The 23,932-nt window shown below is 40.0% G+C and overlaps 1 protein-coding gene across 3 annotated transcripts in view; it reads left to right on the forward strand.

Annotated features, from left to right (window-relative positions):
- The window catches only part of unm_sa1614 (un-named sa1614), a 156,245-nt gene that overhangs the window by 114,160 nt on the left and 18,153 nt on the right, over positions 1 to 23,932 (forward strand). For all 3 annotated transcript variants that reach the window (XM_059980984.1, XM_059980985.1, XM_059980986.1), the window contains 9 exons: positions 363 to 448; positions 3,120 to 3,235; positions 11,595 to 11,662; positions 13,942 to 14,049; positions 14,755 to 14,971; positions 16,116 to 16,301; positions 17,787 to 17,847; positions 18,165 to 18,223; positions 20,404 to 20,582. In XM_059980984.1, the coding sequence (XP_059836967.1) occupies positions 363 to 448; positions 3,120 to 3,235; positions 11,595 to 11,662; positions 13,942 to 14,049; positions 14,755 to 14,971; positions 16,116 to 16,301; positions 17,787 to 17,847; positions 18,165 to 18,223; positions 20,404 to 20,582 (1,080 nt within the window). The remainder of the gene's footprint in view (positions 1 to 362; positions 449 to 3,119; positions 3,236 to 11,594; positions 11,663 to 13,941; positions 14,050 to 14,754; positions 14,972 to 16,115; positions 16,302 to 17,786; positions 17,848 to 18,164; positions 18,224 to 20,403; positions 20,583 to 23,932) is intronic.

The raw sequence follows: 23,932 nt of genomic DNA on the forward strand, positions 1-23,932 counted from the left end.
TTGCACTTAGCTAAATGATATGATGTTGGTAGTGGTGGCCTGAAGTATTCCTGGTTGACATTAATTTGTTTCCACCCATAAATGCCTATAATTTGCTCAAAGAAATAAATCATAATTCAGCTTGAGTGGGAAAGAAAATAAACAGAATGATTTTATCTTAGTATTTGGTACCAAAATATGCCATAAGTTCAAGTGCTTCCCAAATATAATATCCTTCACCATGAGAATTCACAAGATATTATGTATCAATGAATGAAAAGCTAAAGGTTAAAATAAATAAAGATAATTAATAATTGCTGCAGTATTGACTACAGCAGCATATTATTATAACCATTCTTCCTGTATCTACATTTGATGTGCAGGAACCTGGAGAGACCGCCCTTCATCTCGCTATACTGCATGCCGATCGCACCTCCCTGCATATTGTGGATTTTCTTATTCAAAACTGGTAAGTTTGAATTTTCACACTTAGGTACATACTATTAAGCAACAGAAGTCACACAGTATGGTAATATCTGTTGCTTGCAACAAGAGAAATGCACTTTGTCTTTTTAAAACTTGCCTGCTCTCCTTTTTCCTTTTCAGGATGTTGTGACATTATAATTATCCACCAAGCAGACCTCAACTCAGTAGTTGTTGTCATGAGAAATAAATATTTCCAACAGTTGTGCCAGTTTATTTTTTTTCCACCATGACATCATTGAGGAATGCCTTTTTTGTAATTCTGTATTTTATTTCCCTTTCTCTAAAGAAGGTTAGTGTGGAGAAGGACTTAAGAAAGGATCTCTGGGGCAGCGAGAAGTGTACACAGAGTCCATAGCTTTCGTAATGTGCTGAGCTGTATTCACAATTCTCTGCAGTTGACTTGTGTTAGTGTTGAGAACCTCCAAACTATAACATCAGGAACACATAGCGTTCCTCCCGGGCCAAGGTGCAAAACACAGTACATGCAGTCACACATGCAATTGAGGGGTGTCTGCTTAGAACAGAGCTGAGGAAAAGTTCTTTAGCCAGAGGCTGATGAATCTGTACAATCCATAGCCACAGATGGCAGTGCAGGACTAGTATTGAGTATATTTAAGGCAGAGATTGATAGGTTCTTAATTATTCAGGGGGTCAAAGGTTTAGGAAAGAAGGCAGCAGATTTGGTTTGAGAGGTATAATAAATCAGTCAAAATGGAATGGTGGAGCGATGGGCTGAATGGCCTAATTCTGATCCTATGTCTTATGGTCTTGTGGTCTCCACACAACTCAGAGCACAGATAGTTGCAATACATTTATAGAAATTAATATTAGCACAAGTCCCTGAATGGCATAGCTTGAAAATTAATGGTGCATGAAATGTTATCCTGGAGCCAGATTTCTGCAGGAGCAAGTATGCAGCAGTTCCTTATCTCGTGCTGGTTCAGCCAAAGATGAAAGCAAATGAGCCTTTCATACATGGCCCCTATTTGCTTCATGCAGAACAACCTGGCTAACAGGAGAACTAAGCCTCAGCTGGAGGCCCTCCACTATGAGGAGGAGAAACCGATGGCTAGCAGTGCCAGAAAATTGCACAGCTTTGTGGCCAAAGGTCTTTTATGGTGCTGTAGGTTTTCTTTGTATGCGGATCTGGGGAGACTGCTTATGAGAGGAGTTCACTCTGATGGATTCTCTTAAGCATGTTCTCAATATGTATTTATTATTTATTTATTATTATTAGTTGTAATTACACAGTTTGACTATTTATGCACATTGATTATTTGTTCATCTTTGTGTGTTGCTTTTCATTGATTCTGTTGTGTTTCTTTGTATCTACTGTGAATGCCTATAAGAAAATGAATCTCAGGGTAGTAATGGTAGGATATGGTCATTATTAACTTCAGGAGAAGGAAACTGGAGGTCCATGAGCCAGTCCTCATTAGAGGATCAGAGGTGGAGAGGATCAGCAACATTAAGTTCCTCGGTGTTATCATTTAGGAGGATCTGCCCTGGGCCCAGCACATAAGTGCAATTACGAAGAAAGCACAACAACACCTTTATTTGCTTAAAAGTTTGCAAAGATTTGGCATGACATCTAAAACTTTGTCAAACCTCTATAGATGTGTGGTAGAGAGAATATTAATTGGTTGCATCGTAGGCAAGTACGGAAGCACCAACACCCTTGAATAGAAAATCCAACAAAAAATAGTGGATATAGTCCAATCCATCAGAGGTGAAGTCAGCCACACCATTGAACACATTTACATGGAGTATTGTCACAGGAAAGCAGCGTCCGTCATCAGCAACCCACACTGCCCAGGACATGCTCTCTTCTCACTGTTGTTATCAGGAAGAATGTACAGGAACCTCGAGATTCACACTGCCAGGTTGAGGAACAGTTAATCCCCTCAAACATAGGCTGTTGAACCAGTTGGAATAACTTCACTTGACCCATCATTGAATTATTCCCACGACCTATGGACTCACTTTCAATGACTCTTCATCTTATGTTCTCAATATTTACTGCTTGCTTGCTTATGTATTTATTTATTTGTACAGTTTGTTGTTTTTTGCACAATGGTTGTTTGCCTGTCTTGTTGCATGCAGTCTTTCATAGAACATAGAAAACCTACAGCACAATACAAGCCCTTTGGCCCACAAAGCTGTGTCGAACATGTCCTTACCTTAGAACTGCATAGGCTTACCCATAGCCCTCTATTTTTCTAAGCTCCATGTAGCCATCCAGGAGTCTCTTATAAGACCCTATTGTTTCTGCCTTGACCACTGCCGCCAGCAGCCCATTTCATGCACTCGCCACTCTCTGCATAAAAAAATGAATTCTATTATGGTTCTAGGATTTACTGAGTATGCCCACAAGAAAACAGATCTCAGGTTGTATATGGTGACATAGTATATGTATTTTAATAATAAACTTACCTTGAACTTGAAACTTTGAGCACACTGCTTTACAGGTACCATACCTGCTCTTGCACCTACCAGTGTGGAGCTAAGAAGAAATACTCACAGTAACCTCAAAATTTGCTTATTTACTATAATAAATTTATTTTATTATTGCTCAAATGCTATCCAGAGTCTGTACTGTAGAATAGATGACCTTTCCTGATATATCCCATTTGTGTAACATTTCTTTACCCCAGTGGGAACCTCAGCAAGCAGACGGCGAAAGGAAATACAGCCATTCATTATTCCTGCCAATTCAATAAAACAGAATGCCTCAAACTCCTTCTGAAAGCCAAGGCCAGCACCACTGTTCGTAAGTACTGCATCATTCAGTTCATTGATTTATGTTTTAACTATCTTGCATGTCAGATATTACTTTTGAGTTGATTCATTTATATATTAAACATCTAATTAATTCAGACATCTTTTCATCAATTTCAAATGATCTTCCTAGTAAATCACATTATTCTTACTGTTAGATTAATTCTAGAACAGGGGCTCCCAATCTTTTTTACGCCATGAACCAATACCATTAAGCAAGGAGTCCATGAACCCAGGTGTGAACTCCTGTTCTAGCATTAGTGAATGCAAAAAAAAATGTATTTGAGTATTTTTAACTTTTTTCATTATTTAAATGGGCATGAAATCTGTTAGAAGAGCATTTTTGTTGATATTTTTCATGTCTTGGCCATCTCTTCGCCATGTTTCAGTTGATATTATTTGTCCAAGTATGGCAATGTTCTTCATTAGACTGGGGGGCAGTTTATTTGGAAGACTTGCTTTCTGAGCTAATCTTAAAACTCTTTTGCAGGCCATAAATAAATGTGATAGGGTAGGTACTTGTCTGTAGTCAATGATAATGTAATTCCGTATTCATTACTGTGGGTATGTTATGTCGGTGCAGAATGTGTAGCGACACTTGCGGAATCTTGCAATACCCTGCTTCCAAACTTCAATTCCATTAACTTTAATTATATTTAATTTCAGGATCAGACTAAAACTCAGACTTAGTCCACAATTTATAGTCAGCATTGAAGAAATGTTGTCCACCAGTGACTTTACAGAATATTCCCCATTGAGATCCAGTGATAAATAGTAGCTGCTTCCCCTTCTCTGACATCTGTTGCCCCCAAGTATGAGAGTCCCTGGCATTCAACAATAGTGGAAGAACCAAGCTGGTTGAGAAAATTTCACACAAGCAACATTCAAAGAAGCAAAATTCACAACGTATGCTAAACAAGGATTTAATCAGTGTTTAAAATAAAGATTTGATTAAGGCAGTCGAAAATACCATAAGAAAATATTTTAGAGTTAATTAGGTTTCAAAAATCCTTAAATTTTTAAAATACTTATCTAAAAACCTGCAAAGACTAATAAGAAATACTGCATGTAAAGGTGTAATTTATCACTGAAAAGAACTTCGGTTTCTCTGTTTAAACTGCTTGTGTATGGAAATCCCTAACTTACTGTCAGTTTTGTCATTTAATATAATCAGTAAATTTGCTAGCAACCCTCAGGCAATTATTAATAGAAGTTTCAGTACACCTTTACTTTTAAATGAGTGCAGAAGATTCCAGTTAATTGGGGCAGCCGTTTATTTGGTGCGACTCTTAAAGAGCAAAAACTAATCACAAAAATTGAAGGGATTCCCTTTAGTTATTTGAGATACTATACGCTTAATTGGGACAGGAGACTGTTTCTAACTAGCGTCAGTCACATGCACTCATGTAGCCATTAACACCACCACCAAGCTCAGAGTGAACAGTTTTTAAATAGCATCAATTGCATGTTTTTGAGTTCAAAAAGCAGTGATTTTGTCACTGATAGTTAGCGAGAAATAAGCATCAAGACAATTTAGAACTGTTCTCACTGTGGTTTCAAGCATTCAGGCTTAGAGGTGCCGGAAATGGCCAAGAGTAAAAATCAAATGATTTCACTACATCAACAAGTTAGGGACGATTAAAAATTTGGAAGTATCAACAATTATCTTGAATGTTACAATGAAATGAAGATTTGGAGGATGCATTCGTCCAAAGCATGGTATGAAGGTATTCCATTATCTGCATTAGGTGTTAGAACTGGCAACATATTCTTCTGGCGATAACTATTAGCAACTGCAGTTTTGTGGTACTGTAGTAGTATTGTTAGTTTTCTAATTTGTTCTGTATTTCATTTAAATACATAATTTGTTTCTCAGTTAAATGGTATTTTGTCTTTTTTAACTATTTCCATGAAACTTCGGCTAATTGGGGCAGCTGGTTAATTTGCCCAAAATGTACTGATCCAATTAATTGGGATCAACTTTGTTTTCAATATGTTGCATGCAATATCCCTGTTATATTCTATGCTTGTTTTGGAAAGGAAACATAACAAAGAGAATAGTTTCTGGCTATTAATTTTTTAAAGGAAGCTGGTTCATGCACTGAACTCTTCATTCATCCCTGCAGATAGTTTCCAGCAAGTAAATATTAATTAATTAGTTCACATTGGTGAATGAATGTACAAGCTAATTGACTTCAACTTCCCAGATCAACAGGAAAAGAAGCATCTTTTATCAGGATATACAAAATGCTTTCATTCAAAGAGTTCAGAAGATCAAATTAGGTAATTGAAAAATTCACAAAAATAAAGTAAGACATAGAAAATGAATCCAAGCTAATGTGCTCACTGTGGATCAAATCAAATCAAACAGCCCATGAGTCAGCTACCTTGAAAAAATCCAACAAATGTGTATTGATTAAAGAAACATGAAATCTATAAGCAAGTCCCTATTGATGCTAGAAATCTGAAATATAAATATAGGGTACCATGGTAGCATAGCAGTTAGCACAATGCTATTACAGCTCTAGGTGTCAGAGTTCAGAGTTCAATTCCAGTGCTGTCTGAAAGGAGCCTGTATATTTTCCCTGTGAATGCATGGCTTCCCCCGGATGCTGTGGTTTCCTCCCACAGACCAAAGATGTACCAAAGGTTAATTGCTCATTGTAAATTGTCCTGTGATTAGGCCAGGGTTACATAGGTGGGTTGCTGGCAATTCAGCTCTTTGGATCAGAAGGGCCTGTTCTCTACTGCATCTCAAAATATAAAAAAAAGCACAAAATGCAGCAAATACTTAACAGATCAGGCAGTATTTGTCAGATCAATCATCGTCATAAACACTGTCCATAAATTTGCCGATGACATCACTGTTGTCGGCAGAATCTCAAATGGTGATGAGGAGATGTACAGGAGTGAGATAGATCAGCTGGTTGAGTGGTGTCACAACAACCTTGTAGTCAGTGTCAACAAAATGAAAGAAATGATTGTGTACTTCAGGAAGGAGAGGGTGAGAGAACACACACCAGTCATCATCAAAGTGTCAACAGTGGAAAGGGTGAGCAATTTCATGTTTCTGGGAGTTAACATCTCTGAGGATCTGCCTGGGCATAATGTATTGATGCGATAATGAAGAAGGCACACCAATAGCTATACTTCATTAGGAGTTTCAGGGGATTTGGTATAATACTAAAGACTATAGCAAATTTCTATAGAAAGCATTGAAAGCATTTTGACTAGTTGCATCACCATCTAGTATGGAGGTTCCAAAGCACAGGATCGGAAAAATCTGCTGAGTGTTAAACACTCAGCCAGCTCCATAATGGGTACAATCCTCCTCAACATTGAGGATATCTCAAAAGGTGATGCCTCAAATAATTAGCATTCATTACTAAGAGCCTTCACCACCCAGGACATGCCCTTATCTCATTACTACCATTAGAGAGGAGGTACTGGAGCCTGAAGACCCACATTCAACATTTCAGGAACAGCTTGTTCCTTACTGTCATCAGATTTCTGAATGGTCCATGAAGCAATGAATACCACCTCACTATTCCTCTATTGCAATATTCATTTATTTAACTTTTTTTTCCTAATTTAGTAATTTTCTATGTATTGAACTGTACTGCTGCTACTGAACAACAAATTTCATGACATGCTAGTGATAGTAAACCTGATTCTGATCTATTATTTCATCGGAACTGATTTTATTAAATGAAAAGTTTAATTTGGTATAGTGGGAGATCATATGTAGTGTAACCCCCTGGGTCACCTCAGGCTCGCTCAGCTTGTTCTCATCTAGGGGGAGCAGCATTCGGCCTCGCCAAACTGGGTAATCAGCTGGGGTCCGTTCCTTGCCCAGCTTACAGCATTGTGTCCTCTCTCTCACCCCCTCGCGCCGATCTCTCCAAAAGTCCGCCAACAATAGCTTACAGACTCAGAAGAAAGAACAACTTTAATCCCAATTGGTTTACAAAGGAATACAATTCTCGTTATCAGTAAATTTTAACCCAAACAAGCTTCCAGCACTCTCTCGCAACAAAGAAGCATTCCTGCTTTTAACAAAACAAAGAAGCCATTTTGATTACATACACAGTAACAAAGAAAAAAGAAGAAACCCCCTTTACATTCTCCCCCCCACCAAATAAAAGTCATGTCCTCATGACTATTAAATAACTTGCCACCTTTCCTGCCAACACACCGTAACCCAAACACAAGCAGTGATATCTCCTCCCCACACAGTAAACATCACGCCCTGTTCCTCAGGCGCTACCTAGGCCAACTATCTGGGAGCTCCCTAACCCTTCTGAGACCTCCATACCCCCTCACCTAAACCCTTCAGGCTAGGACACAACTGGGGATACCTTGGGCCCACTACCAACTCCTCTCTCGACCTCTCACTCATGCCCCACACTGCACACAGCTAACCCTCCCCGCTACACCTGACTCAGTGGGAGAAGGGCCAAAGGTCTCTTCCTCAGTCAAGGGAAAGTCAGCAAAAGGCAGCATGTACCACACATCCAGCACATTATCCATCGAATCTGTATTCTTCCTCATTTCTGTGATCGGTAGCTGCTGTTTGATCTTCTCCAAACGGAAACACGTGGCCTGCACTGCTCCTGCAGTCTCTTCAGCCTCCTGTTCAGTATTCACTGCACTTCTCTCCAGCTTTTTCTTCCTCATGACTTCTTCAAGATCAACTTTCTCCAGTCTCTCCATCCTCATTTCAAACTTGATTCTATAGAGACAGTCACTCATGAGCTGCAACCTTCGCCAGCCTTGGCACGTGTCCAGAAAACACTTTTTAACTCTGTAGTTCTCAGCCGCTCCTGCAACAACCTCACTTCATATTCTCCTGAGGCAAATCCAAATACCAAGAGATCATCCACATACACCAAAACTCCAAACGCCTCCACATCCCCCATGGTCTTCCACCTGCCCCGCAGGAAGGTTGCAAAGGCTCCAGATATGCCCTGTTGCATCTTTTCGGACCAGAAGGCTCCTAGGGAACTTATAACGGCCGTCTTCTCCTTGTCGGCCCCACTCATCGGGATCTGGCAACATCCACTCCTCAGATCCAGCACCTTAAACCACTTCGCACCACTCAGATAGGCCATCGCCTCTTCGGCCCTCAGGGCCATATTCTGGTCACTGACAGTGCACCTCTTCAGCGCAATATAATCCACACACACGCTGCCTACATCTTCCACGGCTTCAGGAGCCAGTCGCTGCAACCTCTCTCTCTCTCTGAGGTGTCTTCAGCAGTCAACTCTCCTCCCTCGGGGTATTTCGCAGTGTCCACTAAGAGGATCTCACCCTCAGATACTTCCCCAGGCCATACCACCACCGGCTCTTGTTTGAATTTGGTATTGGCCCAAAGCTGCTACACACGTCCGCACAAGCAGCTCGAAACTCTGGGTGCATCGACAATGCCTCCAAACAGCACTCACCCGCCTCCTCCAGGCAAGCCCCCAAGTGCACCAGCAGGATATTGGTTCTCTCCAGAACCAAAACGCTGCCCGTCTCAACAGGGTCCGGACACATCAGCATTAACGATTCATGAACTTCAGTCACCTCCACATTTGCCTCTAAGAACTCTATTTTCACTGACCGACAACCGTCGTCTGGATAATCACTGGCACTGGTACCCCAAATCTCCAGTGTCCTCAATGTCATCAAGGGTAAATGCTTCCAATAACGGTTATAAAACAAACTGTACAGCAACTTAACCGGCGCCCCTGTGCCAAGAATGGCTTTAAGTTGACTTCCATCCATCCGTAACAACACCTGTGCGCTTGGTCCTTCTAAGCCTTCAGGAATAGGGTCTGCTTCTTTCGGGAGTTTGTTGGTACATTGCTGGGAACGTGCTCCCCCAGAGACCCCAAGCCGTTCCCCCACTGGGCCTCCTCTAAGTTTCACAACACCTCTCGGATCAACGGAACAACTGATCCCCTTGACAGATCCCTTTGGCACCGCAAGCAATTTATCTGCCCCCCTCCCCAAAAGGGATACCCTAAAAACTTTCCACCAATCTCCTGCCACGGATATGATAAGCCCCCCAGCTGCGGCATTTGACTTCCAGTCGAACCACAAGCATTTTCCCACACTTTCCCAGAACTGACAGCTGTCACCCCAAGGTAATTGTACCCAACAGTTCTAACAACGCCACCAGCCCACCTACTCAAACTTTCAACCAATCCCTGTCACTTTCCCTCTGCCAAGCACTGCCACTCACCCAACACACACGCAGTGATAACCAGCAATCGCACACCCACAAAGGCACACCAGCTCTTCGCCGCAGACATAATTTAAAGAGGGTGATCACACAGCTTCCACAGAAATCAATCCCGGACGAGCCCCCACAATGTACCCCCTGGGTCGCCTCAGGCTTGCTCAGCTCGTTCTTGTCTAGGGGGAGCAGCCTTCGGCCCCGCCAAACTGGGTAATCAGCTGGTGTGGATGCTGTGTGATGTCCCCGCCTCGCCCAAAAACAGACAGTACACCATATGCGATTAAATGAATGCAATTTATACAGGTTACTATAACTAAGTGATTAATAACGATACAGTATATATGAAGAAAAAAATAAAGAAAAGGCGCCAAACTTATCAAAGTCCAAACCACTTCGTGCACAACCGTTGGAGCTCAATTACTGAAGTCTTCTGGCCACCATTCGATCCCCTCTGAACTCCTCGACTCGCAGCTTAGGACCATCCGAAGTGGTCAACCAAGCACATCTAGCTTCATCTCCTCTCCTCGGAGTACCTCCTGGCCTCGGACCCCCGCTTGGAGTCCGTTCCTCGCCCAGCTTACAGCATTGCGTCCTCTCTCTCACCCCCTCGCGCCGATCTCTCCAAAAGCCCGCCAACAATAGCTTACAGACTCAGAAGAAAGAACAACATTAATCCCAATTGGTTTACAAAGGAATACAATTCTCGTTATCAGTAAATTTTAACCCAAACAAGCTTCCAGCACTCTCTCGCAACAAAGAAGCATTCCTGCTTTTAACAAAACAAAGAAGCCATTTTGATTACATACACAGTTACAAAGAAAAAAGAAGAAACCTCCTTTACACTAGGAATTAATATGTCCTGCAAATTTTAGCTAGTTTAAAGGAAATAATGTGATTCTGATGCTAAAATTTCTATCAATTACAACAGTTTAGTCACTGTTTGTCCAGGAATAATGGATGTAATATTAGTTGGTTTCCATTTAGTGAGATGAAAACAATCTTTTGTAAAAGGAATGATTCTGAATGATTAGAAAACAATGACTGACACCTTCATTACTGTCACCTACAATATAGGGATCAATTAGATGTGGAATATGTGCAGAAATGTGGCATAGACATAGTAAAAAACCCAAATATGATCTTATTGTCTGGTGGAGCAGACATGCCCTCCTGTTTCTCATCCCTTGGCTATTAAGTAACAAAACTTCCAATATTTCTGTCTGTACTCATTCATATAAAATGATACTATTATTGCAAATCCTTAAAGTGTGACATAGACTAAAATACAAATGTAACCTTAGAAAATTATGGCACATTTCAATCCATGTCTTTCTCTATCAGAAGGACCTGATGAATAAATGGTACTGCAACTTGTTTTCAAAATTCTAGATTGTTTGTCATTCTTCAGTGACACATAAAGGTGAACTAAATGATTGTTACTCAGTGCCCAATGTAGCATAAGAATAAAGAAACACAATGAGCATAAAAAACACAATAAATATAAATGCATGCAATTAGCTTATGGCTTTATGTACATAAAATGATGCCAGGACCAGGGGATTTTATGATAACAGGAGTGTGGAATCTCTTGAAGAACATTAAGGTGGACAAGTCCCCAAGTTATTAAAGAGGCAAAACATAAGGCTGCTAGGGCTTTCATCCCTTCCTGGAAATTACAGACCACTGATTCTAACATCAGTGATAGGGAAGCTATTGGAGAGGATTCTTAGGGATAAGATCACAAGCATTTGGAGGCAGCATGGTAGCGTAATGGTTAGCACAATGCTTTACAGTACCAGTAATGTCCTGTAAGGAGTTTGCACGTTCTCCCCGTGACTGCATGGGTTTCCTCTGGGTGCTCCCATTTCCTCCCACAGTCCAAAGGTGTAACAGTTTGTGGGTTACTTGGTCATTGTAAGTTGTACTGTGATTAGGTGAGGATTAACTCAGGGGTTACTGGGCAGTGCAGTTAGAAGGGCCAGTAGGGGCTGTTCCATACTGTATCTCAATAAAATGAAATGAAAATAATTAGGGCCAATCAACATGGCTTTGTGTGAGGGAAGCTCATATCTTTCTATTTGTTTGATCAATCTGTTCCTGAAGTTTGTGTTTAATTCTCAAACAGCAAATGAAATTGGAGACACTGCAATGGACATTGCCCGAAGACTGAAGCACCAACACTGTGAGGAGTTGGTATGAAATTAACATATTCATACAAAAATAAACTTAACTTCCCTGTTAACACATGATAGCTCTCTTCAATAGTTTATCAACTATTTATCTTGGTTGAAACATTTCTCAGAATCTTCTTTACTACGTTGTCAATGATAAGATGAGCCAAACATTAATCAGTCATTTTGAACTGGTAACACAGGATGGCATGGTAACATAATGGTTAGCACAATGCTTTACAGTACCAGCAAATGGGGTTCAATTCCCTCTGCTGCATGTAAGGAGTCTCCCCCTGACCAGGTATGCTTCTTTCAAGTTTTCCAGTTTCCTTCCACAGTCCAAAGATGTACCCATTAGTAGGTTATTTGGTCAGTGGAAAATTGTCCTGTGATTAGGCTGTGATTAAACCAGGGATTACTAGGCAGCATGGCTCAAAGGGGCAGCTGGGCCTACTTTGTGCTGTATCTCAATAAAATTTTTTAAAAAGTTGCTTTTAATCAATGTTGAATAACTGGGGAAACCAGTTCCAAGTCTGATCAGCAAATTTTGTTTTTTTAATGGATATTGATTTGAATTTCTGGCTTAATATACACATTAAGTTAGTAATAGCCAGAATTAATCAATATTTCAATTAGATGATTGGATCTATAGACCTCAAATGAATGAATTCCAATTCTCCTGATTGAAGTTAGTTATTGAATCTACATAAAATAAATAATAGTAATATTTTGGTATTAGCAATGAAGCATCTTAAAGTACTTTGTACAGTGAATTTATTTTTGAAGTACACCACTGCCTTTGAGTGTAAAATCCTACAAGAGGTAGTGGATTCGGCCCAGTAGATAAAGCCCTCATAGATCATAGATAATAGATAAAGCCCTCCTGACCATTGATCACATCTACATGAAACTTTGCAGTAGAAAAGCAGCATCCATCATCAAAGATCTTCACCACCCAGGCCATATACTTTTCTTGCTGCTACTATTGGGTAGAAGGTACAAATGTCTCGGGACTCGCACCACCAGGTTCAGGAACAGTTACTATCCCTCAACCATCAGGCTCTTGAACAAAAGGGGGTAACTATACTCCTCCTATTTCTGGTGTTCCCACAACAGAAGGTCTCACTTTAAGGATTCTTTATCTTGTTACTTAATATTCTCATTATTTATTGCTATTTATTCATAGATGCATATGCATGGTTCCTGGTTTACTTCTTTGATCCTGTTTACAGTTACTGTCTACAGATTTGCTAAGTATGCCCACAGGAAAGAGTCTCAGGGTTTTATGTGGTGACATGTGTGCACTCTGATAATACATTTTACTTTACTTTGATTTTACTTTAATTCTGGTTCTCAAGGTGATGAGGTAGGTGGAAAGTTGAAGAGCAAGAGAGGAAGGAAGCAAAAGTCACAATTTAGCTTCGGAAAAAAAGGTTAGTTAATATGCATAACAAGAATCCACAATCATCAGAAAGAAATTAACTAATCAAGTCCAGTCTTTTAGTTTGTTTAGGGATAAAGATTGCCGAATGGAATGCCAATTTTCTTTGAAGTTCTGCTGCGGGATCGTTTATATTCAGAATCAGGTCACTGACATATGTAATAAAATTTGTTGTTTTGTAGCAGTAGTACAGTGCAACACAAAAAAATTACCATAAGTTACAACAAAAAATTAAATAGTGCAAAAAGAGTAAAAGTGAGGTAGTGTTCATGAGTTCATTTTTCATACATAAATCTGATGGCAGAGTGAATGAAACTGTTCCTAAAACATTGAATGTGCACCTTTAGGCTCCTGTACCTCCTTTCTGGTGGTGGTAATGAGAAGAGAGCATGTCCTGGGTGGTAAGGGTCCTTCATGATGGATACCGCCGCCTTGAGGCATCGCCTTTTGAAGATATTCTTGATAAGTTAATGCCCTTGATGGAGCTGGAAAAGCACAAAAGAAATTACACAGCATTCAATATCCATCCACTGGCACTGTAGCATTTCTGATATAGGTCACCAACCATTATAATCAAAAATTCCAATAGTAATATCTGTTTGTGAAGGAAAATCTAGAGAACCGTAGCAAAAGGTTTTTGTTTTATTGAATCCAATTATCAGGTTATATCACAGCTTTGCAAGAAAAGAAATGCAACTAGGCAAAATAACAGTTCAGCATGGACTAAATGGGCTAAAGGTCTTTCTTCTCTGCCGTGATGCTCTATGACTCAATGAATATTGATTGTGTTCAAGTGAATATTAATGTTTGAAAATTATTGAATGTCTAAATATCATAATATTTGACTTTTTGCTTCAAAGTTGACACAGGCAAAATTAAACCAATTTAATCTCCATACTAATGTGGAATATGAGTGGCGACTGGGAGCGGAAGATATATATGAGAGTGATGACGATCTAGATGAAAAGGTTAGTATACTAATTTACAACCCTATCAAATTGTATTGCCGTTTTCAGGGAATGATGGACCCGAACCAGAAGATCCCTCTAACGTGAGTGGATTCTGGTCATTCTCATTCTCTCCCTGCTTGTCTAGTTTGTTCTGACCCACGGCGGCTGCCTTCCCTATCGAACAATTCTATTATATACATAGTTATAATTTTTATACAGGAAATGAGTGTTTGATGGCTCTGGGCCTGTACTCGCTGGAGATTAAGAGAATGATGTGGGGGTGGGGGAGGTGGTTGATCTCATTGAAACCCAATGAATATTGAAAAGACTAAATAGAGTAGATTTGGAGAGGTTGTTTCCTATACTGGGTGAATCTATGACCAGAGGACACAGTCTCAGAACAGAATGACATCCCTTTCGAACAGAAATTAGGAGGAATTTCTTTAGCTAGAGTGTACTGAATCTGTGGAATTCATTGCCATAGATGGCTGTCGAGGCCAAGACATTGAGTATATTTAAAGTGGAAGTTCATAGGTTCTTAATTAGTCAGGGTATTGATTACACAAAGAAGGCAGGAGGATGGGTTTGAGAGGGATACTAAATCAGCCATAATGAAATGGCAGAGCAGACTTGATCAGCTGAATAGCCTAATTTTGCTCTTATGTCTTATGGTCTTATGGAACCTTAATGTTACGTAAGGCTTCTGTTCCTCTTTACTTACAGCAGGGACCTGTTAAGAAAGAACGCGTTCCTAGGCCATATAGCTGTTTCCAGGTTGCCAGTGCTTCCTCTCGGAGCCTAGAAAAACCTAATCCAGCAGCCACCAGTCGGGACTCAACCTACCTGCCACGAAGGACCAGTCAGCCGCGTACTATGGAATTGCAGCTTCCCTCTCCTTCATCAGAGTGTCCACCTATTCCTCCCAGAATCCCCATCAGAGGTTTGAAATGAATGAGTAATAAATCTGTTAGCTAATATGTATTATGTTGCATGATTAATATTGAAATTGTTAAATGTGTACAAGAATCTTTGATTTTAAATCCATACACTGCTAGATATGTGTGCCTGATTTGTCATTTTGATCTTTTAGCTGACACTTCCTTAAGCTATAGAATTCCTTCTCTGGACATTTACTAAGCCCCTCCTCCCTTAAGACAGCTCTTGAAAGACAAGTCTATCTAAGTTTTAGCAATTTACCTTTGTCAAATTTCATTTTATAAAAATCATCTGAAATACCTTGAGAACATTTTCTGCTCAAATCTCTGTAATCTTGGGTTTTGTTACTATTGTTGGTTTCTTGAAATTACTTAGAACAATTTTTGAATTCATTCATCGGATGTTGGTTCATCATCCACCCTTAATTACCTACTCCTGAACAATATCTTTTCAGAATCAGAATCGGGTACTGCCATGATTAAATTAAATTAAATAAGTAGTGCAAAAAGAGAGCAAAAAATAGTAGTGAGGCAATGCTCATGGGTTTGTTCATTGTCTATTCAGGAATCTGATGAAGAAGCTGTTCCTAAAATGTTGAGTGTGTGTTTTCAGGCTCCTGTACCTCCTTTCCTTTTTTCTGAACCTGTTACAGTTAAGGATTTTCAGATCCTGCATATAACTTTATAGGCACACACATACTTCTTACTGTAATTTACAGTTTTTATTATTCTGTACTGCAATGATTCGGATTGTGATCCCTAGAGTTGCATCTAATTTAGAACATGTTAAGGATAGCAGATCAGTGAGTCAGATGGGATTTTAAAACAGTGTTATAGGTCTATATACTGATATAAAATAATTTATTATGGTTTTGCTTTTTAATTATTTGCATTTAAATTGGTTATTTGGCATGATGGAAATTAAACATGTTCCTGGATCATTATTTCAACCCTTTGGCTGCTGGTCCAATGAACTATCCACTGTTGCTGTGACCAGCACTTGAATCTTAAAGCTTCTGCCATCAAAATGTCAAATTCATTTTCTTATAAGTTTGTAATGAATGATACATTACAATGCAATTCAGTTTTTTTAATGGTTGACATATATGAAAACTATTAATTCAGAGTTATGTGAAACTTGTTTGGTAGCTCCAAGTGTTCCGCCGCCTCCACCCCCACCATTCGCTCCTGCAACAGCAGCTTTTATCTCTGAAAGACCATCAATGAAGAAACGTCCACCCCTACCTCCACTTATAATGAAGCATAAACGCACCCTATCCGAACCTACACCAGCTATGCCTCCTAGCCCGCTGAATCGCAAGCAGCCCTCATCTGGTATGATTTGTAAACAAAATTTTCTAAAGAAATTATTCTCATTTTTATTTATACTGGGAAACTTAAAGAAGAGTGTATAAAATTAAATGTTACTCAGTGGTCACTTTATTAGGAACACCTGTACATCTGTTCATTAATGTGAATATCTAATCAGCCAATATATGGCAGCAACCAATGCATAAAAGCATGCAGACATGGACAAGAGGTTCGTTTGTTCTTCTGACCAAACTTTAGTATGGAAAGAAAATGTGATCTAAGTGACTGACTGGGGAATGATTGTTGGTGCCAAATGGGGTAGCTTGAGTATCTCAGAAACTGCTGATTTCCTGGGATTTTCACGTACACAGTCTCTAGAGTATGGTGCGAAAAACAAAAAGGTTCCAGTGAGTGGTAGTTCTCTGAGCGAAAATGCCTTGTTAATGAGAGAGGTCAGAGAATGGCCAGCCCGGTTCAAGCTGAGAGGAAGCCAACGATAACCCATATAATGCCACGTTACAACAGTGGTGAGCAGAAGATGCATCCTGAACACATTGGACCTTGAAGTGGATGGGCCACAGCAGCAAAAGAAAATGCTGACGTATACTCCGTGGCCAGCTTATTAGGTCCACACACACAAAATGCTGGGGGAACTCAGCAGGTCAGGCAGCATTGATGGAAAAGTGTAAACTGTTGATGTTTCTGGCCAAGGCCCTTCTTCGAGACTCAGCCCAAAACATCGACAATATACTCTTTTCCATACATGCAGCCCAGCCTGCAGAGTTCCTCCAGCATTTTGTGTGTGTTGTTCAGGATTTCTAGCATCTGCAGATTTTCTAATGTTTGTGATTTCTCCTTATTATGTACCTCATGTTCCTAATAAAGTGGCCCTTGAAGTCAATTAAGTTTAGTGGTGCCATATTTTGTCATCTGGGCCAAAATCAAAGTTTATTCATGATCTTTCTTCTTGGTAATTGGAGCAATTGAGAGTGGTATTTTCAAAATGTGTTTTTACTTGCTTAAAATACTGCTCAGGACTCTTGTTCACCCTCTGTAAAAGTAGAAATGAGATACTTGCTATTTCTTTCCATTTTGAATCAAGAAGGCTATTTGTTCTCGGACATGCAAGAAATTAGTGTTTCTATGCACTTTAAAGTGGAATCTAATATTGAGGTAAATTAGTGCACTAGGTGTATTGTGGCACTCAGCGTAACTCTTTACAGCACTAGTAAACATTGACTGTTTACTCTTTTCCATAGAAGCTGCCTGGCCTGCTGAGTTCTTCCAGCATTTTGTATGTGTTGCTGTAGAGTACAATGAGTATTTCACTGGATATCTTATATAGAAGACAAATCTTATTTAACTGAGTTTGGGCATTTTGAATGATAAAGTCTGTACATGTAAGAATTTGGCTGCAGAGAAGTTTAAAAAATCATTGTCAATATATTATCAATGTGACTTAAACCCTTAGGCTTCTTCACATATCTTCTGTTATTTCTTAATGTTTAGATTCTACTCCGCCATCTAGTCCATCTGCTACTATGGTGGATAGATTTTCACCAAAATCAAGGTTGGATATTAAGTTTTTTGTTTTACTGTCTTGCTGTCCTTAAGTTTAATTTTGTTATATCACAAAATACTGTATGTACTCACACAGTGTTTGATCTCAAAATGCCTGCTTTGATTTTATTTTGCATTCAGTACTTACTTAGCATGAAAGAATTCTAAAATTACATACATAGTTTACCACAGATTTCTTGCACAGACTGTACTTTCAAATGTGTTAGTGTAAATTGAAGTTTTTTATTGAATCTACAACCCCAGTACAATGTGGCTAAAATTGTCTAAATCTATATTGTCTTCTCTTTTATTCCCTTCCATTTTCAGTATTGGTTCTCCAAAACTCTCACCTGGTCTTCATTCTCTCCCAGAGTTACCAGAGACAGGTAAATTGGTTTATTCTTGTTACATGTGCAGAGATACAATGAAAAACTTTATTTTGCATCCTGTCCATAAATAACCATTTCATCACATCAGTACATTGAGGTAGTATAAGGGAAAAGTAGTAACAAAATGTAGAATAAAATGCTAGCAATTATAGATTAAGTGCAGTGCAGGTAGACAATCATTTCTCTGGGGCCAAGGTGCAAAATATAGTACATATAGTCGTACACAGCACATATGGATCGTAACCATATCTGCTTTCTGTGACTATATGTACTGTGTTTTGCACCTCGGCCTTAGAGTAACAATGTTTTCTTTAGCTGTATACATGGTTGAATGACAGTAAACTTGAACTTGAAGGTAACAAACTAGATTGTGATTAAAATAATCCATCTTACCAGAATCAGGTTTAATATTACTGGCATATGTTGTGAAATTTGTTGTCTTTGCAGCAGCAGTACAATGCAATAAATAATAGAAAAAAGATGTGAATTACAGTAGTGCCAAAATAAAACATTTTAAAAAATGATGAGGTAGTGTCCATCGATGTCCATTCAGAAATAGAATGCCAGAGGCGAAGGAGCTGTTCCTGAATTGTTAGTGTGTGCCTTCAGGCTTCTGTACCTCCTTCATGATGGTAGCAATGAGGATAGGGCACGTCTGCATGATGGGGGTCCATTCTGTAGTCTTGTAACACTGGGATAAAAGTTGTCTTTGAGCCTGATGATACTTACCAGGTAAGGACCGCACGTAAACCATAAACAGGAGGCTTTGCTCCAATAACTTTGCATGTCATACATTCAGTGAGTTACAGGTTATATTCCACTGGGCATTTGCTTCTTAAGTCTGAAGTACTTGCAAATTGGATTTTCTTTAAAAGAAGGAATTGTATTATAAATAGAGAACTAAAAAGTGAAAGAAAAATACTTAGAGACTTTGTTGACTTTTATTAATTCATAGTTATGTGCCATGTCGTATGACATGGGCGATCATGGCCTTTCCAAGACCATAATGGTTCTTGGCAAATTTTTCTACAGAAGTGGTTTGCCATTGCCTTCTCTGGGCAGTGTCTTTGCAAGACAGGTGACCCCAGCCATTATCAATACTCTTCAGAGACTGTCTGCCTGGCATCAGTGGTCGCATAACCAGGACTTGTTATATGCACGAACTGTTCATATGGCCATTCATCATCTGCTCCCACCGCTTCACATGACCCAGATCGGGGAAGCTAAACAAGTTACTACACCTTGCTGAAGGGTGACCTCAGGCTAATGCAGGGAAGAAACACCTTACATCTCCTTTGGTAGAGGTGTATCTTCACCCCACCATGTATCAAACATGAATGCAGAATGTTTGCATATTTGTCAAAGACATCAACAGCTCAGCTGACTGATCTCCATTTATGTCCAAGCCTGGACAATGAGCATGACAAAAGGGTTTTGTATTGTAAAGCGTCCTTTTAGACACCAAATAAGAATGAGAACATGGACAACATACTGATTCTAAGGCTTTACTTACTTGGGCTTCAGCTCCCAATGGAGCATAGGCCTTCACTGAACTCCCATCTCCATTGTCCAAAGTCGATGGTATGTTTGGAGTTCATCAATGTTTCTGTAATCCATTGTACTGAGGATGGGCTTATACATGTTTACCAGAGCCCGGTTGCTCGGCCTTACCCATTTCCACCTCTCATAATGGGTGCTGGTTGGACTTTGAGAGACTTTGCTGCTATAACTTCCCTCTTTAGTTCAGAAATGGAGGTCAGGTTATCCAACTCAGCACAAATGAAATTTTGAGCCAAAAGTCCACAACATAACGTGCACATTAATAGTATCATTTACAAATCACTTGTATAGGTAGGTGAAGGGAGTGGGGGTTGGAGGGGTATGGGTCAAAGATAGGAAATTGGGACTAACTGTGTGAGCACCATGGTTAGCATGGACTCTTTGGGCTGAATGGCCTGTGATTCTCAGATTCAGAACCACAATAGGTGGTACATGTAACCATTAAGTCACATCTGCAGCTTTAATGGGCAGTCATAAATACAGCCGTTTTCCAGTGTGGACAGATTAGAATACTTTGCATTTTGATATTTTTACTTGCATGTTCCAAGTTAGCAGAAAGCATTGTACAAGTATAGAATGTTCTAATTTGTGACTTCATTAAATGCCTTATTTCCTAGCTGTTCCAAAGACATCAGACATCTACTCCATACCCAAAAAATCCACAAATACTACAGATGTCAGTCAGAAGTCACCATGGTCCACTGGTTCACCATTAAGACCTCCACTTGCAGAACAAAACAATGATACTTATGCTGTGCCGGGAAACCCAGTACCACTCCCTCGTAAAGCAAATGTGGTAAGAAATTAAGTCAGTCTTTGTGAAAGAGTAAAGAATTGATTGAATCAGCAATGTGGTTGCACTGCTATTCTGTTATGTCCTGAAGAGTTGAATTGACTTTAATCCTTACATCCTTCATATACATGAGGAGTAAAAATCTTTACGCTACATCTCTGTCTAAATGTGCAATGTGCAATCATAATAATTTATAATAAATAGAACAGTCAATGTGACATAGGAATACACTCAAATCAGCGGTGAGTTAATCAGTTTGATAGCCTAGTGCAGGGGTGTCAAACTCATTTTAGGTCACGGACTGGATTGGGCAAAATGTAGCTTCATGCGGGCCGGATCAGTCGGGTGCGTGTGAACACAGCTTTCATTGCCTCCATTTTTTCAGCTGGTTCTCATGTGTCTCAGTCTCTGCTATAACTACAAAGTGTTTCACTTCACAAATTCCATTTCTTATGAAGAAGACTGCTGAGCAAGCATTATTTTTATGATTGGTATTAACTTACAATCATAGGCTTCATATCGCCGGGCCATTAATAATTAAAATAATAGATCTATCTAAAATGATCTCGCGGGCCGGATATAATTGTACGCCGGGCTGGATATGGCCCGCGGGCCTTGAGTTTGACACCTATGTCCTAGTGGAAGAAGCTGTCCCGGATGGTAGCAGCTGGAATAGATTGTGGTGGGGTGACTCAGGTCCCCAATGATCCTTCGGGCCCTTTTTCCACACATCTTTGTAAATATCCTGAATTGTGGGAAGCTCACAACTACAGATGCGCTGGGCTGTCCGCACCACTCTCTGCAGAATCCTGCGATTAAGGGAGAAATAGTTCCCATCCCAGGCAGTGATGCAGTCAGTCAGGATGCTCTCAATTGTGCCCCTTTAGAAAATTCTTAGGATTTGGGGGTCCATACCAAACTGAGGGCAATATATCTAGCTGAGAGAATTGCTGCCTCATACCTGGTTTGCAACCTGTTTTCTATCCCAACCATTGGTGCTGCCTATGCGAAGTTTACAGATGGTCCTGGAGGTACTGCAGAGGAGATTCACCAAGATAAAATCATTGAAATTCCACATATTCCAGCCCTTTGAGTCATTTGGTGTGGCAAATATCAATTATCCATGTACGTTAATCCTGGGTGAAAGAAATAAAGGGCTATGTGGGAGGGAAGGGTTAGATTAAAGGGCCAGCACAACATTGTCGGCCAAAGGGCCTGTATTAGGTTGTACTGTTCTATGATTTACATTAATTCTATTGTTTATACTTACGATATTTCTAACATTTCCCATTCATCTACAGTCTAGGGGAAAGTTACAGTGGCCAATTAGTCTACATACCAGCAAGTCTTTAGGATGTGGAAGAAAACTGGAGTAGGCAGTGGAAATCTTAGCAGTTACAGGGAGAATGTGCAAACTTCTTACAGGCAGCACCCAGTCAGGACAGAGCCCAGGACTATGGCACTGTGGGTAGAATCTTTACCAGCAAACCAAACTAAAAAAATATTATAGTATTTCCATGATTCAAGCAATTTCACTGCAATGCTAGAACTCCACAGCATTAGACTCACATCACTGTTGTCAAAGGGGATTATAAGACTTTTAGACATAGGAGGAGAATTAGGCCATTTAGCCCATCAGGTCTACTCTGCATTTCAACACAAACAAGAGAAAATCTGCAGATGTTGTTCAATCCAAGCTTCACACACACAGTGCTAGAGGAACTCAGCGGTCAACCAGCATCTATGGAATCAGAATCAGAAGCAGGTTCATTGTCACTGGCCGGTGCGTGAAGATTGTTAATTTAGCAGCAGAAGTTCAATGCAATACATTATCTAGCAGAGAGAAAAAGATAATAATAATAAATAATAAAACATGATAAATAAACAAGTAAATCAATTATGTATACTGTACTGAATGGATTTTTTTAAATTGTGCAAAAACAGAAATACTATATATTTTTTTAAAAAGTGAGGTAGTGTCCAAGGGTTCAATGTCCATTTAGGAATCAGATGGCAGAGGGGAAGAAGCTGTTACTGAATTGCTGAGTGTGTGCCTTCAGGCTTCTGTACCTCCTACCTGATGGTAACAGTGAGAAAAGGGCAAGCCCTCAGTGCTGGAGATCCTTAATTATGGATGCTGCCTTTCTGAAACATCGCTCCCTAAAGATGTCCTGGGTACTTTGTAGGCTAGTGCCCAGGATGGAGCTGACTAGATTTACAACCTTCTGCAGCTTCTTTTGGTCCTGTGCAGTAGCCTCTCCATACCAGACATGATGCAGCCTGTCAGAATGCTCTCCACAGTACAACTATAGAAGTTTTTGAGTGTATTTGTTGACATGCCAAATCTCTTCAAACTCTTAATAAAGAATAGCTGCTGTTTTGCCTTCATTATGACTACATCAATATGTTGGGACCAGGTTAGATCCTCAGAAATATTGACGCCCAGGAACTTGAAACTGCTCACTCTCTCCACTTCTGATCCCTCTATGAGGATTGGTTTGTGTTCCTTCATCTTACCCTTCCTGAAGTCCACAATCAACTCTTTTGTCTTACTGATGTTAAGTGCAGGTTGTTGCTGCAGCATCATTCCACTAGTTGGCATATCTCACTCCTGTCTCACAGTCGATGTTTCGGCCCGCAACCCTTCAGCAGGACTTTTTCTCAGCTCAAAGCGTCGTCTGTCCTTTATTCCGTAGATACTGCCTGGGCTGCTGCATTTCATCATGCCTGATTTATGATTCCCTCAACACCATTCTCTTGCCTTCTCTCCGTAATGTTTTTGACATCCTTACTAATCAAGAACCTGTCAATCTCCACTTTAAATATACCCCAACAACTTGGCCTCCACAGCTGTCTATGACAATGAATTCCACAGAGTCACTACACTGTGGCTGAAGAAGTTCCTCCTCATCTCTTGTATTCTGAGGCTGGGGCCTCTCGTCCCAGACTCTCCCACTACTGGAAACAGCCTCTCCACGTCCAGTCTATCTAGGCCTTTCAATATTTGATAGGTTAAAGCAGACACAAGTTTATGATTTCCCAGGGATTCTGTGTTTTCACTGACAGAGACAGAGACAGCGGAGCCATCATTTGTCCTATCTTCTTCCAGTGTTTACCTGTGATAAGTGAAGGCTTTATATTTTTCTATCAACTTGCAAGTTTTGTGCCTGACCAGTCCGGCAGCAGGATCACTCTGCAACAAACTAGAATGATAGGAGAACCATTGCTGGAACTCTGCAGAGCTGGAGCAATTAGGTGACGGAAAGATGGCATTGAAGGAGATCACCTAGGTTATCATCGAGGTTATTCTGGTTATCATTGCATTCATTTCAAATGAACAATGATCAGGGAGG

The sequence above is a fragment of the Hypanus sabinus genome, chromosome 9 (genome assembly GCF_030144855.1).
Source record: "Hypanus sabinus isolate sHypSab1 chromosome 9, sHypSab1.hap1, whole genome shotgun sequence".
In the NCBI taxonomy this organism is placed as follows: domain Eukaryota; kingdom Metazoa; phylum Chordata; class Chondrichthyes; order Myliobatiformes; family Dasyatidae; genus Hypanus; species Hypanus sabinus.